The sequence below is a fragment of the Mesoplodon mirus genome (genome assembly GCF_964341445.2).
Source record: "Mesoplodon mirus genome assembly, chromosome: X".
Taxonomy (NCBI): Eukaryota; Metazoa; Chordata; class Mammalia; order Artiodactyla; family Ziphiidae; genus Mesoplodon; species Mesoplodon mirus.
Window position 1 is genome coordinate 34,246,090 of NC_138981.1, and position 23,373 is coordinate 34,269,462.

The 23,373-nt window shown below is 36.8% G+C and overlaps 1 protein-coding gene across 1 annotated transcript in view; it reads left to right on the forward strand.

The window, feature by feature from the left end:
• The window catches only part of CFAP47 (cilia and flagella associated protein 47), a gene marked incomplete at both ends in the record, with an annotated part of 304,526 nt that overhangs the window by 83,862 nt on the left and 197,291 nt on the right, over positions 1-23,373 (forward strand). Inside the window, 2 exon segments of the mRNA XM_082609208.1 lie at positions 15,946-16,141; positions 22,911-23,120. Coding sequence (XP_082465334.1) covers positions 15,946-16,141; positions 22,911-23,120 — 406 coding nt within the window.

Consider the following 23,373-nt stretch of genomic DNA (forward strand, 5'->3'; position numbering starts at 1 on the left):
GGTCTTAGAGAATGGCTTGTGAAGTATTCCCTCCATTTCTGTTTTTGTGAAGATTAATATTAATTCTTCATGAAATGTTTAGTACATTTCACCAATGAAGTTATTTGTGTTTTGGCTGTTCTATGTGGGAAGTCTTTTGATTCCTACTTCGATCCTTTTCTATGTCTATTCAGATTTTATATTTCTTCTTGAGTCAGTTTAAGTAATTTGTGTCTTTCTAGAAATTTGCACATTTCATCTAGGTTATCTAATTTGTTTGTATACAGCTGTACATTGTGTTTCCTTATAATCCTTCTATTAAATTTCTGAAAAGTTAGTATTATTTTCCCTTTTTTTTATTCATGACTTTTGTAATTTGAATCTTCTCTCTTTTTTCTTTCTTGGTCATTCTTGCTAACGGTTTTTAAAATTTGATAATGTTTTCAAAGACCAACTTTTGATTTTCTTAATTTTTTCCTATACTTTAATTAATTTCTGTTCTAATATTTATTATCTTCTCTATTCTACTTTGGCTGTAATTTTTTTTTCCCCCTTGTCTCTTATGGTGCAAGGTGTTAGGTATTGATTTGAAATATCTTTTAGATGGAGACATTTATAGCTATAAATTTCACTCTGAGCACTGCTTTAGGTGCATCCCATAAATTTTGATATGTTTTGTTTTCCTTTTAATCTACAATTATATTTAAAAATTTACTTTGCCATTTCTTTTTTTTTTTTTTTCTTCACTCTGACGTTTGCTGGTCAACAGTGTGTCCTCAATGGTATTATTCTGAGAACCCACAACTACTGAGCAAGGGGCTTGGGAGCAAGGGAGAAAACATTGTACAATGTATTCAGTTCTGTTCTCTCCATCTGGAGGTAGCCTACAGGTTGATTATATTTTAATACTTTTTACATAATATTAGAATGGCACACATTTTCATCGTTTTGATGGGAAGTTTCACTAATCTGGCAGCTATCGTGTTTACTCCTTGTATTTTTCCCTTTTAGTTCTATTCTTTTCAGATACAAAGATGAAGTGTTTAATACTAAATGTGGGGGAAAATAATCATTTTTGATCTATTTCTTCCTCCCACCCATTGCTTTTCTTTCAAAAATATTTTTGTATTTTCTTTTGCTTCTATTATCATGACAAATATTTTATCTGAGCTCTTCCTGCTGTCTTACATTGTTTGTCCTTAAATCATCTGAGATTTGCTCCCAAGAGCAAATTTATTTATTTTATGGCATTTGCTTCCAATAGCAATTTGTTACATTTATCCATTCCATGGTTAAACAGTTCTTATTAATGAGAGATTCTTTTTTTTTTTTTTTTTTTTTTGCGGTACGTGGGCCTCTCACTGTTGTGGCCTCTGCTGTGCAGAGCACAGGCTCCAGACGTGCAAGCTCAGTGGCCATGGCTCACGGGCCTAGCTGCTCCGTGGCATGTGGGATCTTCCCGGACCGGGGCACGAACCCGTGTCCCCTGCATCGGCAGGCGGACTCTCAACCACTGTGCCACCAGGGAAGCCCAATGAGAGATTCTTAAATTTAATGTTTTGAAGGACTTAAGGATCCTCTCACAATTCAGACTATCTTAACTGTAAAAGTTAATTTATTTGACTCATCTAATGCAAAAACCTAGGAATAGATTTCCTGTCTTTAGGCATGGCTGGAACCAGGTGCTCTAAAGATTACCTGGTTTCTTTCTTATTTTTCAAATCTGCTAAATCATTATCAGAGTCATGTGGTCATTTAAAACAGGCTTCCATTCTCTCATGTGCAGATCTGTTGAAAAAGAGATTGCTTCATTCTCACCAGTTTGAACAAAGGCATTGGGCCTGGTTACATTGGTCTAGTGGGTGATATGCCTAGCAATAGGTATCATTTGAATTGCTGGACCTCACTCAAATATCCACTACAAAAGCTTCATCTTTCAGATTGTTATGACTTTTCTCATTGAAGATGTAGGCTTTCCAGCAGTCATCCAATAATTCTGGATAGGTTTTCTTTAAGTCCACAACTAGATGGAAGCTGCATCAGCAAAGCCTTGATTATACTATAATATACTATACACATAGTATATTATATACTATAATATACTGTACTATAATATTTGAGGAATAACACGTGCACATTATAGTATTCTGCTTTTTTGTTATGCTCTTATATTTTAGCATTTAATATGTCATAAATGTGTTTATAGTATTAATGATAATTGTAAGCTATTTTTAATTGGTAAAAATGGCCGACTACTTTGTTTCATCATGATGTATTCTATGGGAGTCTGAACAGTCTTTGGATTCAGACTTTTGAGAGTCAAATTTCAGAGTCAAACAAATTTGTTTGAGAGTCAAACAAATTTCTGTTTGGTAAGCTCCCTAAATACCTGGCTGTCATCAGAAAAATGGACACAAAATTATTGGGATTAAATCACTAATTGAGATAGTGACTGAAAAGGATCAATGTGGTATGTATAATTTTCTGGCTTAGATTTTATGCATGCTTCCCAATGACCATTCCTCTACTTCGCATATATGAATTCTTCATAGTTTCCACTTTAAAACAAGTATAGATATCTAAGGTACAAATCTGAATCAGATCAAAAAGTTTATAATTTTAGAAGAATGTTCGTGGTTGAGTAATGTGTACTTTTGCTGTTATTTGTGATCATCTGTCTTTGCAGTGTATTCTGTTTTGATTTTTATTGGATTTTTTTAACACCTTTATTGGAGTATAATTGCTTTACAATGGTGTGTTAGTTTCTGCTTTATAACAAAGTGAATCAGTTATACATATACATATGTTCCCATATCTCTTCCCTCTTGTGTCTCCCTCCCTCCCACCCTCTCTATCCCACCCCTCTAGGTGGTCACAAAGCACCGAGCTGATCTCCCTGTGCTATGCGGCTGCTTCCCTCTAGCTATCTGTTTTACATTTGGTAGTGTATATATGTCCATGCCACTCTCTCACTTTGTCACAGCTTACCCTTCCCCCACCACATATCCTCAAGTCCATTCTCTAGTAGGTCTGTGTCTTTATTCCTGTTTTGCCCCTAGGTTCTTCATGACCTTATTTTTTTTTCTTAGATTCCATATATGTGTGTTAGAATACAGTATTTGTTTTTCTCTTTCTGACTTACTTCACTCTGTATGACAGACTCTAGGTCCATCCACCTCACTACAAATAACTCAATTTCGTTTCTTTTTATGGCTGAGTAATATTCCATTGTATATATGTGCCAAATCTTCTTTATCCATTCATCTGTTGATGGACAGTTAGGTTGCTTCCATACCCTGGCTATTTAAAACAGAGCTGCAATGAACATTTTGGTACATGACTCTTTTTGAATTATGGTTTTCTCAGGGTATATGCCCAGTAGTGGGATTGCTGGGTCATATGGTAGTTCTATTTTTAGATTTTTAAGGAACCTCCATACTGTTCTTCATAGTGGCTGTATCAATTTACATTCCCACCAACAGTGCAAGAGGGTTCCCTTTTCTCCACACCCTCTCCAGCATTTATTGTTTCTAGATTTTTTGATGATGGCCATTCTGACCAGTGTGAGATGATATCTCATTGTAGTTTTGATTGGCATTTCTCTAATGATTAATGATGTTGAGCATTCTTTCAGTGTTATGTTGGCAATCTGTATATCTTCTTTGGAGAAATGTCTATTTAGGTCTTCTGCCCATTTTTACATTGGGTTGTTTGTTTTTTTGACAGTGAGCTGCATGAGCTGCTTGTAAGTTTTGGATATTAACCCTTTCTCAGTTGCTACATTTGCAAAGATGTTCTCCCATTCTGAGGGTTGTCTTTTGGTCTTGTTTATGGTTTCCTTTGCTGTGCAAATCTTTTTAAGTTTCATTCTGTCCCATTTGTTTATTTTTGTTTTTATTTCCATTTCTCTAGGAGGTGGTTCAAAAAGGATCTTGCTGTGATTTATGTCATACAGTGTTCTGCCTATGTTTTCCTCTAAGAGTTTGATAGTGTCTTGCCTTACATTTAGGTCTTTAATCCATTTTGAGTTTATTTTTATGTATGGTGTTAGGGAGTGTTGTAATTTCATACTTTTTGCATGTACCTGTCCAGTTTTCCCAGCACCACTTATTGAAGAGGCTGTCTTTTCTCCACTGTATATTCTTGCCTCCTTTATCAAAGATAAGGTGACCATATGTGCGTGGGTTTATCTCTGGGCTTTCTATCCTGTTCCATTGATCTTTATTTCTGTTTTTGAGCCAGTACCATCCTGTCTTGATTACTGTAGCTTTGTAGTATAGTCTGAAGTCCAGGAGCCTGATTCCTTCAGCTCCATTTTTCGTTCCGAAGATTGCTTTGGCTATTTCAGATCTTTTGTGTTTCCATACAAATTGTGAAATTTTTTGTTCTAGTTCTGTGAAAAATGCCAGTGGTAGTTTGATAGGGATTGCATTGAATCTGTAGATTGCTTTGGGTAGTAGAGTCATTTTCACAATGTTGATTCTTCCAATCCAAGAACATGGTATATCTCTCCATCTATTTGTATCATTTTTAATTTCTTTCATCAGTGTCTTATAATTTTCTGCATACAGGTCTTTTGTCTTCTTAGGTAGGTTTATTCCTAGATATTTTATTCTTTTTGTTGCAGTGGTAAATGGTAGTGTTTTCTTAATTTCACTTTCAGATTTTTCATCATTAGTGTACAGGAATGCCAGAGATTTCTGTGCATTTATTTTGTATCCTGCTCCTTTACCAAATTCATTGATTAGCTCTAGTAGTTTTCTGGTAGCATCTTTAGGATTCTCTATGTAGAGTATCATGTCATTTGCAAACAGTGGTGGCTTTACTTATTCTTTTCCAATTTGGATTCCTTTTATTTCTTTTCCTTCTCTGATTACTGTGGCGAAGACTTCCAAAACTATGTTGAATAATAGTGGTGACAGTGGGCAACCTTGTCTTTTTCCTTATCTTAGTGGATAGGTTTCAGTTTTTCACCACTGAGGATGATGTTGGCTGTGCATTTGTCATATATGGCCTTTACTATGTTGAGGAAAGTTCCCTCTATGCCTACTTTCTGCAGGGTTTTTGTCATAAATGGGTGTTGAATTTTGTCGAAAGCTTTCTCTGCATCGATTGAGATGATCATATGGTTTTTCTCCTTCATTTTGTTAATATGGTGTATCACATTGATTGATTTACGTATATTGAAGAATCCTTGCATTCCTGGAATAAACCCCACTTGATCATGGTATATGATCCTTTTAATGTGCTGTTGGATTCTGTTTGCTAGTATTTTGTTGAGGATTTTTGCATCTATGTTCATCAGTGATATTGGGCTGTAGTTTTCTTTCTTTGTGACATCCTTGTCTGGTTTTGGTATCAGGGTGATGGTGCCCTGTAAAATGAGTTTGGGAGTGTTCCTCCCTCTGCTATATTTTGGGCGAGTTTCAGAAGGATAGGTGTTAGCTCTTCTCTATATGTTTGATAGAATTCGCCTGTGAAGCCATCTGGTCCTGGACTTCTGTTTGTTGGAAGATTTTTAATCACAGTTTCAATTTCAGTGCTTTGATTGGTCTGTTCATATTTTCTATGTCTTCCTGGTTCAGTCTCCCCAGGTTGTGCGTTTGTAAGAATTTGTCCATTTCTTCCAGGTTGCCCATTTTATTGGCATACACTTGTTTGTAGTAATCTCTCATGATCCTTTTTATTTCTGCAGTGTCAGTTGTTACCTCTTTTTCATTTCTAATTCTGTTGATTTGAGTCTTCTCACTTTTTTTCTTGATGAGTGTGGCTAATGATTTTATCAATTTTGTTTATCTTCTCAAAGAACTAGCTTTTGGTTTTATTGATCTTTGCTATTGTTTCCTTCATTTCTTTTTCATTTATTTCTGATCTGATCTTTATGGTTTCTTTCCTTCTGGTAACTTTGGGGTATTTTTGTTCTTCTTTCTCTAATGGATTTAGGTGCAAGGTTAGGTTGTTTATTCGAGATGTATCTTGTTTCTTAAGGTAGGATTGTATTGCTATAAACTTCCCTCTTAGAACTGCTTTTGCTACATTCCATAGGTTTTGGGTCGTCGTGTCTCCATTGTCATTTGTTTCTAGGTATTTTTTGATTTCCTCTTTGATTTCTTCAGTGATCACTTGGTTATTAAGTAGTGTATTGTTTAGCCTCCATGTATTTGTATTTTTTACAGATCTTTTCCTGTAATTGATATCTAGTCTCATAGCGTTGTGGTCGGAAAAGATATTTGATATGATTTCAGCTTTCTTAAATTTACCAAGGCTTGATTTGTGACCCAAGATATGATCTATCCTGGAGAATGTTCCATGAGCACTTGAGAAAAATGTGTATTCTGTTGTTTTTGGATGGAATGTCGTATAAATATCAATTAAGTTCATCTTCTTTAATGTGTCATTTAAAGCTTGTCTTTCCTTATTTATTTTCATTTTGGATGATCTGTCCATTGGTGAAAGTGGGGTGTTAAAGTCCCCTACTATGATTGTGTTACTGTCGGTTTCCCCTTTTATGGCTGTTAGTATTTGCCTTATGTATTGAGGTGCTCCTATGTTGGGTGCATAAATATTTACAATTGTTATATCTTCTTCTTGGATTGATCCCTTGATCATTATGTAGTGTCCTTGTCTCTTGTAATAGTCTTTATTTTAAAGTCTATTTTGTTTGATATGAGAATTGCTTCTCCAGCTTTCTTTTGATTTCCATTTTCATGGAGTATGTTTTTCCATCCCCTCACTTTCAGTCTGTATGTGTCCCTAGGTCTAAAGTGGGTCTCTTGTAGACAGCACATTTATGGGTCTTGTTTTTGTATCCATTCAGCCAGTCTGTGTCTTTTGCTGGGAGCATTTAATACATTTACATTTAAGGTAAGTATCAATATGTATATTCCTATTCCCATTTTCTTAATTGTTTTGGGTTTGTTATTGTAGGTCTTTTTCTTCTTTTGTGATTCCTGCCTAGAGAAGTTCCTTTAGCATTTGTTGTAAAGCTGGTTTGGTGGTGCTGAACTCTCTTAGCTTTTGCTTGTCTGTGAAGGTTTTAATTTCTCCATCAAATCTGAATGAGATCCTTGCTGGGTAGAATAATCTTGGTTGTAGGTTTTTCTCCTTCATCACTTTAAATATGTCTTGCCACTCCCTTCTGGCTTGCAGAGTTTCTGCTGAAAGATCAGCTGTTAGCCTTATGGAGATTCCCTTGTGTGTTATTTGTTGTTTTTCCCTTGCTGCTTTTAATATGTTTTCTTTGTATTTAATTTTTGACAGTTTGATTAATATGTGTCTTGGCGTGTTTCTCCTTGGATTTATCCTGTATGGGACTCTGTGCTTCCTGGACTTGATTAACTATTTCCTTTCCCATATTAAGGAAGTTTTCAACTATAATCTATTCAAATATTTTCTCAGTCTCTTTCTCTTCTTCTTCTGGGACCCCTATAATTCGAATGTTGGTGCGTTTAATGTTGTCCCAGAGGTCTCTGAGACTGTCCTCAGTTCTTTTCATTCTTTTTTCTTTCTTCTGCTCTGCAGCAGTTATTTCCACTATTTTATCTTCCAGGTCACTTATCCGTTCTTCTGCCTCAGTTATTCTGCTATTGATCCCTTCTAGAAAACGTTTAATTTCATTTATTGCATTGTTCATCATTGTTTGTTTGCTCTTTAGTTCTTGTAGGTCCTTGTTAAACGTTTCTTGTATTTTCTCTATTTCCAAGATTTTGGATCATCTTTACTATCATTATTCTGAATTCTTTTTCTGGTAGACTGCCTATTTCCTCTTCATTTATTAGGTCTGGTGGGTTTTTATCTTGTTCCTTCATCTGCTGTGTGTTTTTCTGTCTTCTCATTTTGCTTAACTTACTGTTATTGGGGTCTCCTTTTCGCAGGCTGCAGGTTCATAGTTCCCGTTGTTTTTGGTGTCTGTCCCCAGTGGCTAAAGTTGCTTCAGGATGGAGTTAAAGGAGCAGCTGATTCAGGGGCTCTGGCTCACTCAAGCTGGCGGGAGGGAGGGGTACGGATGCGGGGCGAGCCTGCGGCGGCAGAGGCCGGTGTGACGTTGCACCAGCCTGAGGCGCACCGTGTGTTCTCCCGGGTAAGTTGTCCCTGGATTTACGGGACCCTGGCAGTGGTGGGCTGCCCAGGCTCCCGGGAGGGGAGGTGTGGAGAGTGACCTGTGCTCACACACAGGCTTCTTGGTGGTGGCAGCATCGGCCTTAGCGTATCATGGCCGTCTCTGGGGTCCGCGCTGTTAGCCACGGCTCGCGCCCATCTCTGGAGCTCCTTTAAGCAGCTCTCTTAATCCCCTCTCCTCGTGTACCAGGAAACAAAGAGGCAAGAAGAAGTCTCTTGCCTCTTCGGCAGCTCCAGACTTTCTCCCGGTCTCCCTCCCAGCTAGCTGTGGCGCACTAGCCCCTTCAGGCTGTGTTCACGCAGCCAACCCCAGTCCTCTCCCTGCGATCCGACCGAAGCCCGAGCCTCAGCTCCCAGCCCCGCCCGCCCCGGCGGGTGAGCAGACAAGCCTCTGGGGCTGGTGAGTGCCGGTCGGCACCGATCCTCTGTGCGGAAATCTCTCCGGTTTGCCCTTTGCACCCCTGTTGCTGCGCTCTCCTCTGTGGCTCCGAAGCTTCCCCCCTCCACCACCTGCAGTCTCCACCCGCGAAGGGGCTTCCTAATGTGTGGAAACCTTTCCTCCTTCACGTCTGCCTCCCACTGGTGCAGGTCCCGTCCCTATCCTTTTGTCTCTGTTTATTCTTTTTTCTTTTGCCCTACCCAGGTACTTGGGAAGTTTCTTGCCTTTTGGGAGGTCTGAGGTCTTCGGTCTTCTGCCAGCGTTCAGTAGGTGTTCTATAGGAGAGTTCCACATGTAGATGTATTTCTGAGGTATCTGTGGGAAGGAAGGTGATCTCCGCGTCTTACTGTTCCGCCATCTTGAAGCTCCTCCTGCCATTTCTTAAGAATTCGTTTTTTGGGAGTGTGTTGTTTAATTTTCACGTATTTGAGAATTTCCCAAATTTCACTTTATTATTGATTTCTATTTTTATTCCATTGTTGTTGCAGAACATACTTTGTATGGTTTCCATCATTTTTAATATATTGAGGCTTACCTTACACATTAAAGTATGGTCTACCCAGGAGAATGTTCCACATGCCCTTGAGAAGTGTATGTATTTTGCTCTTGTTGGGTGGAATGTTCCATAGATGTGTGTTAGGTCTAGTTCATTTACAGTATTGTTTAAGTCTGTTATTTCTTTAGTGATTCTACCTACTTGACTTACCCACAATTGGGAGTGGAGTATTGAAGCTTTATAGGGTTATTATTTAATTATTTATTTGTGCTTTCAGTTCTGCCAGGTTTTCGTCATGTACTTTGTGGCTCTGTTAAGTGCATATTTGATTAAAATTGTTATATCTTCTTTATGATTTGTCCTCTTATCCGTACATATAATGTTCTTATTTATCTATAGTAGCAATTTTTTTCTTAATATTTATGTTTTTCTAAATTTATCATAGCCACCACAGCTCTTGTTTAGTTATTATTTGCCTGTATATCCTTTCTCTATCCTTTTACTTTGAACTGTTGTGTTTCTGAATCTAAACATGTCTCCTGTAGATTACATGAATTTGGATTATTTTTTAAAGTTTATTTTACTTATCTCAGCCTTTTCATTGCTGTACTGAATTATTTTATATTTACTGATTAATTACTAATGAAGTTAAGGAAAGATTTACATCTGTCTTTTTGCTTACATTTAACTTCCCTTGTTGTTTCTTTCATAATAAAATTCTGAGGTATTTTCTTAGTGACTTCCCTGGAAAATACTAGTAACATGTTACTTTTTTAAATGTAATTGAGAATAATACCAAGTTCATTTCAACAGTATGCAAAAACTTTGCTCCAATATAGCATCCCCTTCCTTTGTACTATTATTGTCATGCAAATTACATCTTTGCACAATACAATCCCATCAACACAGTTTTATACTACTTTCTTATACTTTTTTCTGTGTAGTTTTAAGGGTTTTTTTCCTTTTATTGAAGTTTAGTTGTACAATATTATATAAGTTACAGGCATATAATATAATGATTCACAATTTTTAAAGGTATACACCATTTATAGTTATTATAAAATATTGGCTATATTCCCCATAGTGTACAATATATCCTTGTAGCTTATTTTATACCTAATAATTTGTACTTTTTAATCCCCTACTCCTATATTGCCCCTGCCCCCCTCACCACTGGTAACCACTAGTTTGTCTCTGTATCTGTGAGTCTGCTTCTTTTTTGTTATATTCACTAATTTGTTGTATTTTTTTTCAGATTCCATATATGAATGATACCATACAGTATTTGTCTTTCTCCATCTGACTTATATAACTTAGCATAATGCCCTTGAAGTACATCCATGTTGCTGCAGCCACTGTGGAAAACAGTATGGAGGTTTCTCAAAAAACTAAAAACAGAACTGCCATATGACCCAGCAGTTCTACTCCTGGGTATACATGCAAAAAAAATGAAAAACACTAATTCGAAAAGATACATGCACCCAAATGTTTGTAGCAGCATTATTTACAATTGCCAAGATATGGAAGCACCCTAAATGTTCATCAACAGATGAATGGATAAAGATGTGGTATATATATATATATATATATATATATATATATATATATATATATATATATATATATATATATATATATATATATATATATATATATAGTGGAATACTACTCAGCCATAAAAAGAAAAGAAATTTCGCCATTTGCAGCACCATGGATGGACTTGGAGGGCATTATGCTAAGTGAAATAAGTATGCATTTAAAAAAAATCAGGTAATCAAGGAAAATAAAAACAAAACTACTTTTATATTATCATTTATATTTACTCATATATTTACCTTTACCTCTTTATTTCTTTCTGTGATCCAGTTTACTGTCTAGTATCCTTTTATTTCAGTTTCACGGGCTTCCTTTAGTATTTCTTCTAGAAAAAGTCTGCTGGTGATGAAGTCTATCAGTTTCTGTTTATCTGGGAATGTCCTAATTCCTTCCTGATTTCTGAAGGATAATTTTGTTGGATATAGAATTCTTGGTTGACAGTCTTTTTCTTTCAGTACTTTAAATATGTCTTCATACTGCATTCAGGCCTTCATGGTTTTTGATAAGTCAGCTGTTCACATTATTGAAGATCCCATATATATAATGAGTCACTTTTCTTTTTCTGCTTTGAAGACTCTTTCCTTTGGTTTTTGGCCATTTGACAAATATGTCTGAGAGTAGATCTCTTTGAATTTGTTACATGCAATTCATTGAAATTTTTACATGTTTTGGTTAATGGTTTTCATCAAATTTTGTATGGTTTTGGCCATTATTTCTTCAAATAGTCTTTCTGCCCTCTCTTTCTCTATCTCTGGGATTCTTGTTTTGTGTATATTGGTTTACTTGATGTTGTCCTATAGATCTTTGAGGCTCTGTTCAGTTTTCTTCATTCTGTTTTCTTCTGTTCCTCACACTGGAGGAACTCAACTGACATTTTTTTTCATGTTGGCTGATTCTTTCTTTAGTCAGTTTAGATCTACTGGTGAAACCATGTTGAATGAATTTTTCATTTCATTTACTGTACATCAACTCCGCAATTTATGTATAATATATATTTATATATAAATGTGTGTGTGTGTATGTGCAATGTTTGAACTTTCTCAGGGACAGGTTCTACTGACAATCTTTTTTCCTGTGTATAGATCACTCACTGTTGGTCTTTCGTGTGTCTCAAAATTTTATTTTTGAAAGTGGGGCATTATAAGTAATGTAATATGGCTACCATGGAAATGAGAACTTCACTTCCACTCAGTAGTTGTTGCAATTTTTGGTTTGTTGTTATTATTGTTACTGTTTGTTTGTTTAATGACATTACAGAACTAATTCTGTAAGATTTGTATTCTTTTCCTTATGTGTCCACTGAACTCTCAATTTAGTGCTCATCTAATGATTAAACAGTGATTTCCTTAAATGCTTTAAATCAATAAGTTGCCCATACTTTGCTGAGGGATTCTGTGCATGTGTTGGGGCATGTCATTGATGGATGAATGGACAAAGAAGATATGGTATATCCTTACAATGGAATATTATTCATCGTTAAAAAAGGGGACTTCCCTGTCTGTCCAGTGGTTAAGACTCCACGCTTCCACTGCAGAGGTTGTGTGTTGGATCCCTGTTGGGGGAACTAAGATCCCACATGCTGCAGGGCACAGCCAAAAAAAAAAAAAAAAAAAGGAAACCCTGTAATGTGTGACATGTTTGAATCTTGAGAACACTGTGCTAAGTGAAATAAGCCAGTCACAGAAAGGCAAATACTGTGTGATTCTACTTATGTGAGATATTAAATTAGTCAAACTAATAGAAACAAGGAAAAGAATGGTGCTTTTCAGGGGCTAGGGAAGGGGGAAATGGAGAGTTGCTAATCAGTGGGTATAAAGTTTCAGTTATGCAAGACGAATAAGTTCTAGCAATCTGCTGTACAACATTGTGTCTACATATAAAAATACTGTAATATACCCCTAAAATCTTTTAAAATGGTAGATCTCGTATTAAGTGTTCTTATCACAATAATTTTTTTAAAATGTGGGGATAAGAGGTATCTCTCTGCATCTATACATTTCAAATAACTAAAAAATTCCTCTAGTCTTTTTTTTTTTTAATCAGAAAACTGTTAGGACAAGTTAGTCTCCTTTTGGACAAGTTACAATGGTAGCATTTCGATTTTTGATTGAAAGTCTGTTTTTCTGTCCACCCCTGGCCCCAGAACGAATCCCTTTGTCCTAAATCTGATCCATTTTCTAACTTTTTTACACCCCCCCCCCACTTATGTGCAAACCATGAGTCCAGTGATCTTATTAACATAACTTCTCACCCCCAGGTCACAGGGCTTTGGAAGGACAGCGTAATAAGCAGCACAGAAAGCAACTTGTTTACTTTTCCCAGCCTCTTGAGAGATGTGGGTCTCTAATTGACTTAAGATTTCTTTTAATCACACCTAGTGAGATCTTGTCCTTGTTCTTTGTGCTATCCTGTAGCATCTGCTGTTTTATTCTAGCAGGAATTGGTGATTGATTACACTTCTGTTCTGCCACTTTCTCTTCTTGTAATCTGACTGTGGTATAAGCCTTTTATTTCAAACCATGGTCAGGGCTTTTATGTCTCCTATTTCCTTTGCCTTGTAGATGGAACCTTTGCCATCAATATCACTTAAAGTGGGGCAAATATATTTTATCTCCACTTTGGGTAGACCCTGTTATACTGCTAACCAAGCAGGGCTCCTTTATACTGTCAGGGCTTTCAAGCCTTTGAGTGAGGTGGGTTTTAGTTTTCACTCCCCCTTTATTGCTCTTCCTTGGACTGCCACAGGGATAGAGGCAGGGCTGTGATAGTATCTGTTATCCACACTGGTATGTAGGCAAATCATCAATCCCTTCTGAATCTTAACCTCTGTTCTTGAATCTAATTTGTGTGGCTAGACTCTCACTCCCCTTGGATAAGATTGTTCTTAGTTATGTAAATACCCTCAATGTTTCCTGAGCCTGACACCCAGGATGCGCATATCTTAGAAGATTCTCAACATGAGAATCCGTGCTACATTAAAACATAGAATTTTTCAGATAATGAGCTTTAGTAAGTGAAGGTATGGCAACTAGCTTTTTCAAGCAGACAGGAGCAAAGGAACAGCAGGAAGGTGCTTGTAAAAACATCTATGCACTTTTTTTTTCTGTTTTTGAGGAAGTCTATACTACTATTTGTCTCTAATTGAAAGCATCTGCTTAAGTACCTTTATAGTTTATATACTATAACTAAAGCATACCAAATGTCATTTCCAGACTATTTTTCTACTTAAAAGGGTGTTATAGTAACTTACCTGTTTTTCTTCCTAATTATTCTTACTTATGAAGCAATGTTAGGATTACAGGCTCTTGTATATGCTATTTGGGCCTATTCAGATTCCCATTACTGGGCTTTTCCATCCCTCTCTCAGTTGTGGGTGTTGGTTCCTGGCAGGTTATGTTTGTCCCTTTCTCCAGGGGATTGCCCTTGGCTGGAGGAAGATACCTCATGAAGAGATACCAAGGAGATTAAGTCTAACCACCACTACTACCTCAGGTGACCCAACCCACTCCCTCCCACCCCCTCCCCCTGCTCTGTCTGACATCCCAGAGCTCCCTGTGGAATCAGGTTGAATCTGGATTCTAAAACTACAGCTTCTCATAGCTTCTTGCCCTGCCCTGTTCTGCTTCCCTCCTTTACCCACAGGTTCCTCCTGAGAGCACTCCCTCAGTAAATCACTTGCATTGGGATCTCTCGGACACTACTATGTTTTACACATGTGGCAATCTAATAAAATATCCGCGGCTAGCTATGTTAACAATAAAAAAGGCAGGTTAAGAACCTATTACTGCTTTTAAGCTTTTTAGAGAGTTCATTGAGCTGTGTGTGTTCGCTTTCTCCATAATATTCTGTTAGCACGGTATTGCATTAAATCTATGTCCAGCATATCTCTTAGCCTGGCCTTGTATATGCACTTTCGATTTATGTGTGAAAGACAGTACATAGGATACTGTGATTAGTAGATTTTTTAAATGTTTCATCTTTTATTACCTCTGTTTAGAACTCTGAAAAGATGATAGAAAACATCAAATATTCCCTGCATTCTGAAGTTTACTTTATAAAAATTATTAGGTTTCATTATATATTTGTTTGTATTTCTTCTTAGTTTCTAATGTGTCTGGTCCTAAAAGAAATAGTATAAAAGGTAGTCCAGCTAAAACCACCACCTGTATTTCTATACAGAGCTTCTCCTTTATGTCCTTATCAACATTTATATCCAGATGAAATGGACTGAATCATCTAGAAGGAAATAAGAAACATTTCCATTTGCCTTTTCCTTCAGTATGGGGCTGAGCCCAAGCAGTCAAACCTATAAGTTCCTTCCTTAGGATCTCATCCTAACTGTTAAAAAAAAAATTAAACATGCCTATAACACCTTTATATAACTTACATCTCAGATGAGAGAGAAGGCATGCCTGAGCTTAAAAACATGTGTTACTGAATCCCCAGTAGTCTTAGGTTACGCAAGGAACCCCCTTCTCCATTATCCCAGAAACCTTTAACACTTCTAAAACCCAGGAATAATCTCAAAGCAATCCATTCAAAACTCAGAATTCAGTAAGTTTTTGATTTCTAAAATATAACCTTGAATTCATACTCATGAGATCACATTTTTCTGCCTATGAGACTTATGTTTGGGGATTTGGGTCTTAAAAGGCATTGGCAACTGGTTCTGATGGCACCTGTTGTCCAAGAGCAGCCTGCTGCTTCTGTGCTGAGCCTTTTCCTCCTACACAAACTGCCTTTCCTTCTGTGAGTTGCCATGTGGCAATTTCCTGTCTTTTCCTACCATGTGAAATTGGCCAGTCGACCCTGACAGCCTTACATAAACCTAAAAATCTGCAAGAAAGCATATTCCTTTCCTCTCAGCATATCCATTTCTCAGTATTCCCTGAGATCTTTATGGCAGTTATTTGACCTCATCTTCATGCTGCATATACTAAAGGGATGGGCAGCTCCTGTTAAGTCATGGAAAACAATTTAAAAAAGAAGTCCTGTTGAATAAAAGATAAAGAGAAGTCCTATTGTACTGTTTCCCCAAGGTATATGTATTTTCCCATAATAATGAAAATCTACTGTAAGGAGACGTACTCTATTTCTAGACAGAGTGCACTTTAAAAGATTTTTATATCAATGACACCTCATTACAAGTCTTAAGTTCCTTGGCAGGATAAATCCAGTTTCTGGGTAATCTGTTCTGCTCCATTGAGCCGTAACTTCATAGTACATCTTAATATTTAGTAAGGTTTAAATTATGTAAATGTTTTTTGGTGTGTGTGAACTAATCTAAAATACTTAAAAAATGTTCTTCTTTCATTAGAGCAGCCTAGAAAATACACAGCTGATATTCCTATATATTTAAATGATAATCCAGTTTGCTATCGAATGTTATGTCTGGTTGGAGAGGTAAAATTACCGAAGTTATTGTTTGACCCTCCTTTCATATTTTTTAATCCTGTTCCTTTGGATGTAACAACTATGCTGGATGTCAACATTTTACCTCAAAACTATTTCAGGTAGTTGCCTAATGTGAATTGACCACATTTTCTTTAGGTGCTTTTTTCTTTCTGTCTGTGTTATATGAGTCATGAACAATGTCTGACTTGCTTCTATAGTTGGAGTGAACTACTGAAATATTTAACTGTACATTTAAATTAAAAATACCCCCCAAAAGCCCATTTAATTGTCTCACCATTAGTCGTTTAATTTTCTGGTAAAAATTTTTGGTATATCTCTTTTTGTGGTATGAGAAGCAAGCTTAAAAATTCAGTGTATAGTTTTCTTTTGCTGTATGACAATTTACCACAGACTTAGTGCCTTAAAACATGAATTTGTTCTCCCAGTTTATTTGGGGGGGTAGGTGGTGGGTGGGTCAGGAGTCCAGGTTAGTGTAGTGTCCACTGCTCAAGGTCTCAGTAGGCAGAGCTCAAGGTGTGGGCTATAGCAGCAGTCTCATCTGAGGCTTAGTTCTCCTCCATGCTCTCTGGTTTTTGGCAGAACTAATCCTTGTAGTTGTAGGACTCAGACATCGTTTTTTTTTGCTGGCTGTTGGCTCGGACAACTCTCAGCTCTTAGAGGCCACCCTCACGTCCTAGACATGTGGTCCCTTCCTCACAACATGGCATTTAACTCATTCAAAGCCAGAAGTACACCATCTCTCTGACTTTTCTCTCTCACATGATTAAATTGGATCTGGCCCTGATTATCTCCCTTTGCTTACTCAAATTCCATTGACTAGGGACCTTCATTACCTATGGAAAGTTCCTTTACTATTGCCATATAGCATAACTTAATCACCAAAGTGATGTCTCATCATATTTACAGATCCTGCCACCCAAGGAGTGGGAACTATGCAGTTTGTACACTAAGGAACAGGACTCTTGGTGGCCATCACAGAATTCTGCCTATCATGTGCACACACTATAGAGAATGCAATCTGTTTTCTTTTTTTTTTTTTTTTTTTTTTTTTTTTTTTTTGCGGTATGTGGGCCTCTCACTGTTGTGGCCTCTCCCGTTGCGGAGCACAGGCTCCGGACGCGCAGGCCCAACGGCCATGGCTCACGGGCCCAGCCGCTCCGCGGCATGTGGGATTTTCCCAGACCGGGGCATGAACCCGTGTCCCCTGCATCGGCAGGCGGACTCTCAACCACTGCGCCACCAGGGAAGCCCTGTTTTCATTTTTTTTAAAATTTATGAACAGCGCAAATCCCAGGACTGTATTGGCCTAGATATATTATGAACCCTCACATTACAGAACAAATAGAGCTTGTGTTTGCGTGTGTGTGTGTGTGTATATATGTATGTATGTATTAAAAAAAATATATATATATATAAAACTGCTGGGCTGCTGAGAAGAGTGGGAGGTCTCTAAAGGGTATCAGATCAAGCCAAACCAGAAGAATACATTCTTATAAGCTGAAACTAGAGTAGGAGTGGTGAACTGTAATAACATGCCAAATGCAAGCTTGTTCTTAAATTGGGACAACTTCAAGATAGGAAAACTTAATCTCTGATTCCTGGATTAATCTGGAAGAGGCTAAAATGGTTCCACGTGAGTAAGTCCTTCTGTCTTTCAGCAGAAGCAAGCAAATCTTCTCTAGATCAGTGGTTCTTAAACTTTGGTGTATGTCGGAATCTGAATTTCTGTATAGGAAATTAAAAGAATGTATATGTAGATATTTAAAACTATGAAGATGATTTATCAAGATAGACAAATATAAGTCCAGTATTTAAAATTCAATAGCATTTCAGCTTACAACATTTAGAACATGCAACTGTAAAACTACTAATCATAAAAACATTAACAATTAAAGATAATAGGAAGAATTGTATGGAACTGTGTGGAGAAAATTATAAAATTTAAGTCAAAGAACTCATAAATAAATGAAGATTTACACATATTCATGAATTGGGATACTTAATATTGTAAAAAGGACAGTTTTCTACAAATCAATTTAGATATTTCATATAAGTGAAATAAAAATTCAAATAAATTTTTTCATAGAGATTGACAGATAAAATTCTATATTTTATATGAAAAAATCAAGGGTCAGGAGTAGCCAAGCCACCCCTGAAGGAAAAGAATAAGGTGAGAAGGGCTTGGCTTCCTAAATATCAAGACTAATAAATCAATGTGATAGCGGTGCAGTGATAGAGAAAATGTGCAAAGGAGTAGAATAGACTTGAAAAAGGCCCACACGTGGATGGTTACTGAATATATGACAAAGGTAGTATAGATCTATGGAGCAAAGAGATTACTATTCAATAAATGGTGCTGGAATAATCAATTCTATGGAATATTTCAAACTGGATTCCTGTCTTAATACACGAAAATTCATTACACATGGATTGAAGGCTTAAATGTCAAAGGTCAAATGTAAAAAATTAGAGGACTTCCTTGGTGGCACAGTGGTTAAGAATCCACCTGCCAGTGCAGGGGACACGGGTTCGAGCCCTGGTCCAGGAAGATCCCACATGCCATGGAGCAACTAGGCCTGTGCACCACAACTACTGAGCCTGTGCTCTAGAGCCCATGAGCCACAACTACTGAGCCTGCATACCACAACTACTGAAGCCCATGCGCCTAGAGCCTATGCTCCGCAACAAGAAGCCACCGCAGTGAGAAGCCCGCGCACCGCAATGAAGAGTAGCCCCCACTCACCACAACTAGAGAAAGCCCGCACGCAGCAACGAAGACCTGATGCAGCCAAAAATAAATAAATAAATTTAAAAAAAGATAGCCAATTTGAATATAGGCAAAAAAAAAAAATTTAAAACAATTTTAATGTCTGTGGGTAGAGAAAGATTTCTTAAGTCTTAAAATCATGCTAACAATAAAATAACTGATACAGATTAATCAGAAAAATATCAAGTAACTCAACAGAAATGTTGACAAAAAGTTTCAATCACTGTTTCACAGATAAAACAGAAAATAAACACATGAAAACATATAATTGACCTGTTTGTAAACTTGGAAGTAAAAATTAGTGGCTGCAATAAGATAACATTTTGCTTGTCCTAGGTAGGCAAACATTAATAAATCAGGTTACTAGTCACGGTGTCAGTGAGTAGGACCACACTGGATAATACTATGTAAAGTGTAACATCGGCATATTTCATAGCCCAACATTTACACTTCACAGTATATACAAGAAAAACTCATCAGGGAAATGCAAATCAAAACCACAATGAGATATCACCTCACACCTATCAGAATGGCAGTTGTCAAAAAGACAACAAGTAATAAATGTTGACGAGGACGTGGAGAAAAGGGAACCTTAATTCACTGTTGGTGTGAATGTATATTGGTGCAGCCACTGTGGCAAACAGCATGGTGGTTCCTCAAAAGATTAAAAATAGAGCTATCATATGATCCAGCAATTCCAGTCCTGAGTATATATACAAAGAAAATAAAAACACTAATTCAAAAAGATTAATGCACCCCAGTATTCATAGCAGCATTATTTACAATAGCCAGTGTATGGAAGCAATTTAAGTGTCCATCAACAAATGAGGGCTTCCCTGGTGGCGCAGTGGTTGAGAGTCCGCCTGCCAATGCAGGGGACACGGGTTCGTGCCCTGGTCCGGGAGGATCCCACATGCCGCGGAGCGGCTAAGCCCGCGAGCCATGGCTGCTGAGCCTGCGTGTCCAGAGCCTGTGCTCCTCAACGGGAGAGGCCACAACAGTGAGAGGCCTGCGTGCCGCAAAAACAAAAACAAAAGAATGGATAAAGAAGATATGTATATATTCTACATATTGAATGAAATATTATCCAGCCATAAAAAAGAATGAAATTCTGCCATTTGCAACAACATGGATGGACCTGGAAGGTATTATGCTTAGTGAAGTAAGTCAGACAGAGAAAGACAAATACTGTATGTTTTCATTTATATGTGGAATCTAAGAAATAAAATGAATGAATATAACAAAAGGGAAACAGATTCATAGACACAGAGTGGTTACCAGAGGGGAGACAAGTAGGGGGAGGCTCAAGATAGGGGAAGGGGATTAAGAGGTACAAACTACTATGTATAAAATAAATAAGCTACAAGGATATATTATACAACACAGGGAAGATAGCCAATATTTTATAACTGTTTTTTGAATTTCTTTTTTTTATACAGCAGGTTCTTATTAGTTATCTGTTTTATACATATTAGTGTATATATGTCAATCCCAATCTCCCAATTCATCCCACCAACACCACCCCCACCCCGCTTTCCCCGCTTGGTGTCCATACGTTTGTTCTCTACATCTGTGTCTCTAGTTCTGCCTTGCGAACCACTTCATCTTTACCATTTTTCTAGATTCCACATATATGCATTAATATACGATATTTGTTTTTCTCTTGTGACTTACCTCACTCTGTATGACAGTCTCTAGGTCCATCCATGTCTCTACAAATGACCCAATTTCGTTCCTTTTTATGGCTGAGTAATATTCCATTGTATATATGTACCGCATCCTCCTTTTCCATTCGTCTGTCAGTGGACATTTAGGTTGCTTCCATGACCTGGCTATTGTAAATAGCCAATATTTTATAATAACTTTAATATTGAATCACTGAATATAACATTGAATATAACATTATAAATCAACTATACTTAAAATAAAGTGCACATGTGTACTACAAGGTATGTTTGAAATTAGTCATAGTTGCATTATTCAGAATAGCAAAATCTGGGAACTGCACAGATGTCCAGTGACAGGTAAAGGGGTAAATAATTTGTGATATATGTGTACGTGAATATTTCTATAGCTGTGAAGTGGAGGAACTTCAACTAATGAGACAACTGTATTATGAATCTTAGAAAACAAAATATTGAGATTAATAAAAAGTTAAGGAAGACTACATATATTGATATCCTTTATATAAAATGACAAAAAAGGAAAGTGAAACAAATCTTTATTTAGAAATATACGCCTGTCTATATATACAAAGAAATAGATGTAAAGAGTGGCTGGTGTACATCTTAAAATTATATAAATTGTGAGGATTTGTATACCGCTGTGAATTGCCTATTAGCATTATTTTCATAAACTACCAGATCTTGGACCCACCTCAGAGCTTCTCTAGCTCAATACCTTACTTTATAGTTAAGCATTCTGAGATCCAGAGAAAATGAGTTCCGTGTGTGATGTAATGGTTGGAAATAAATGAAAATTGTCCAAGTTGAGGAGCATAGAACAGCCTTTAGTTTCTAACATTTGGCCTGCAAGATATGATGAGTGCTTACTTATACCTCGGGGGCTTGCTTTAAATGCCATTTTGTGAGAGAGTGTAGTTCCTCAGCCTTAACTTTACAACTTCGGGATTCACAGTTTTTCCAAGACCCTATCTTGTAAGTAGACACTAAACTTTGTTGCTTAAATAGGAAATAGACATGACTTGAATTACATTGTACTAGAAAGTACTTTTTTTTGGTCAAGAAACGTCTCATATATGAATTAATCTTTTAATCTTTCAGCTTTTAAATTAATGTATAATGGTATAAATTTTAAAAATACCTCAAGTTAAAAGCTGAGTCTTACAAAACATGGTATAATGAAATGAGCATGTAAAAGTGACTGTAGAGATGATGTAACCTATTCTCATTATATATACAATAAAGTCAATAGCATTAATGACTTATCTGATGACAGTTAATTAGCAACAGAATTGGATTCAAACCTGATTTATAAACTGCTTTTTCATGTTTTATCCAGTGAACCATATGAGTTTAACTAATTCAAGTTGAGAGCTTTCTTTACTTTTTCTAGTTAATTAGCTGAATAATCTTCATTCTAATTAAAGTACTAAGGAAATATGATTCCCATTTGATAGCACTTCTTATTTGCTATAGGAACCTATATATATAATAAAACAAAGTAATATGGTGAAATATTTATTGACAACTAAAATTTACCAAGTATTAATTTAGTAGCATAGTATGTAGTACTCACCTCAGGTGAGTACTACATACTATGCTACTAAAAATCACAAACATTTTAGATTGGCTAAATAAATTATAGTATATAATGAAATATGCAAACATTTGGTAGAATTTTTTTGATAGTAATTGAAAAAATATTCATGATATATGTGTACAAGTGCTTAATTGTACCCAAATTAAAGAAAAATATGTGTATATGCATTTGTTAATATTTAGTCTACATGCATTAAAGCTTTAGCTGTTAAAGCAGTAATTTCTAGTAAATTTTTGTTAGGACATATTTAAGGACAATGCTTTTAGCATGGCTGTGGTTAAAAACACATTGCACTTAGTCAGGCATTTTAACCCTGTTATTTTATTTTATTTTATTTTATTTTATTTATTTTATTATTTTTTTTGTGGTACGTGGGCCTCTCGTTGTGGCCTCTCCCGTTGCGGAGCACAGGCTCCGGACGCGCAGGCTCAGCGGCCATGGCTCACGGGCCCAGCCGCTCCGCGGCATGTGGGATCTTCCCGTACCGGGGCACGAACCCACGTTCTCTGCATCGGCAGGCAGACTCTCAACCACTGCGCCACCAGGGAAGCCCAACCCTGTTATTTTAATCCTGACAGGTCAAAAGGAACTTTTGATCACCTCATGTAGTTCTTGGTTAAATCAACATATTACCAATTTTACTTATATTGTGACCAGAAAACGAGAGATGATAGAAAAATATCTTTAGTAGTTGGGCATATTATTGTAAATATTTATTGTTTTAATTTTTCTAATGATTCAAAAAACAGAGGAAACCACATTTAAATCCAATTACTTGTACGTGTTTTGAGCTAATTTTTTCTTTTAATTTTAAACAGGGATTCAATTTTCAGTGTCCAGATTTCCCCACCAAGGCTTCTTGATGGTGATGTGATTCAACCTCTTTCTGTGAATTTTCCAAAAGGCAGAGTCATTATGTGCTCTCCCAGTGGAATTAATGCTGCTCTCACCTGTCATCTCAGCTTCAAATCATCTAAACCTATGTCATTTTTCACCAGTGTTCTTTTCTGCGATAGCAGGGATAAGTGGTAAGACATTTAAATGTAGATTCTTTTGTATCTGACAGTGAAGAATAATAGATTTATATTCTACACTATTATAAAATGTTAAAAAGAGGGACATCTAAAATAATGACTTTGGACATAAAGGTTTTTTAAGAAAGTTCCAAATGCAATGTTGCTTTCACGAGAAACAGGGTGATAGTGGCTGCCAGCCTATTCTCTGGGACTAGGCTGCCTGGATTTTAATCCTGGCTCTGTTAACTTTGGTGAAGTTATGTCA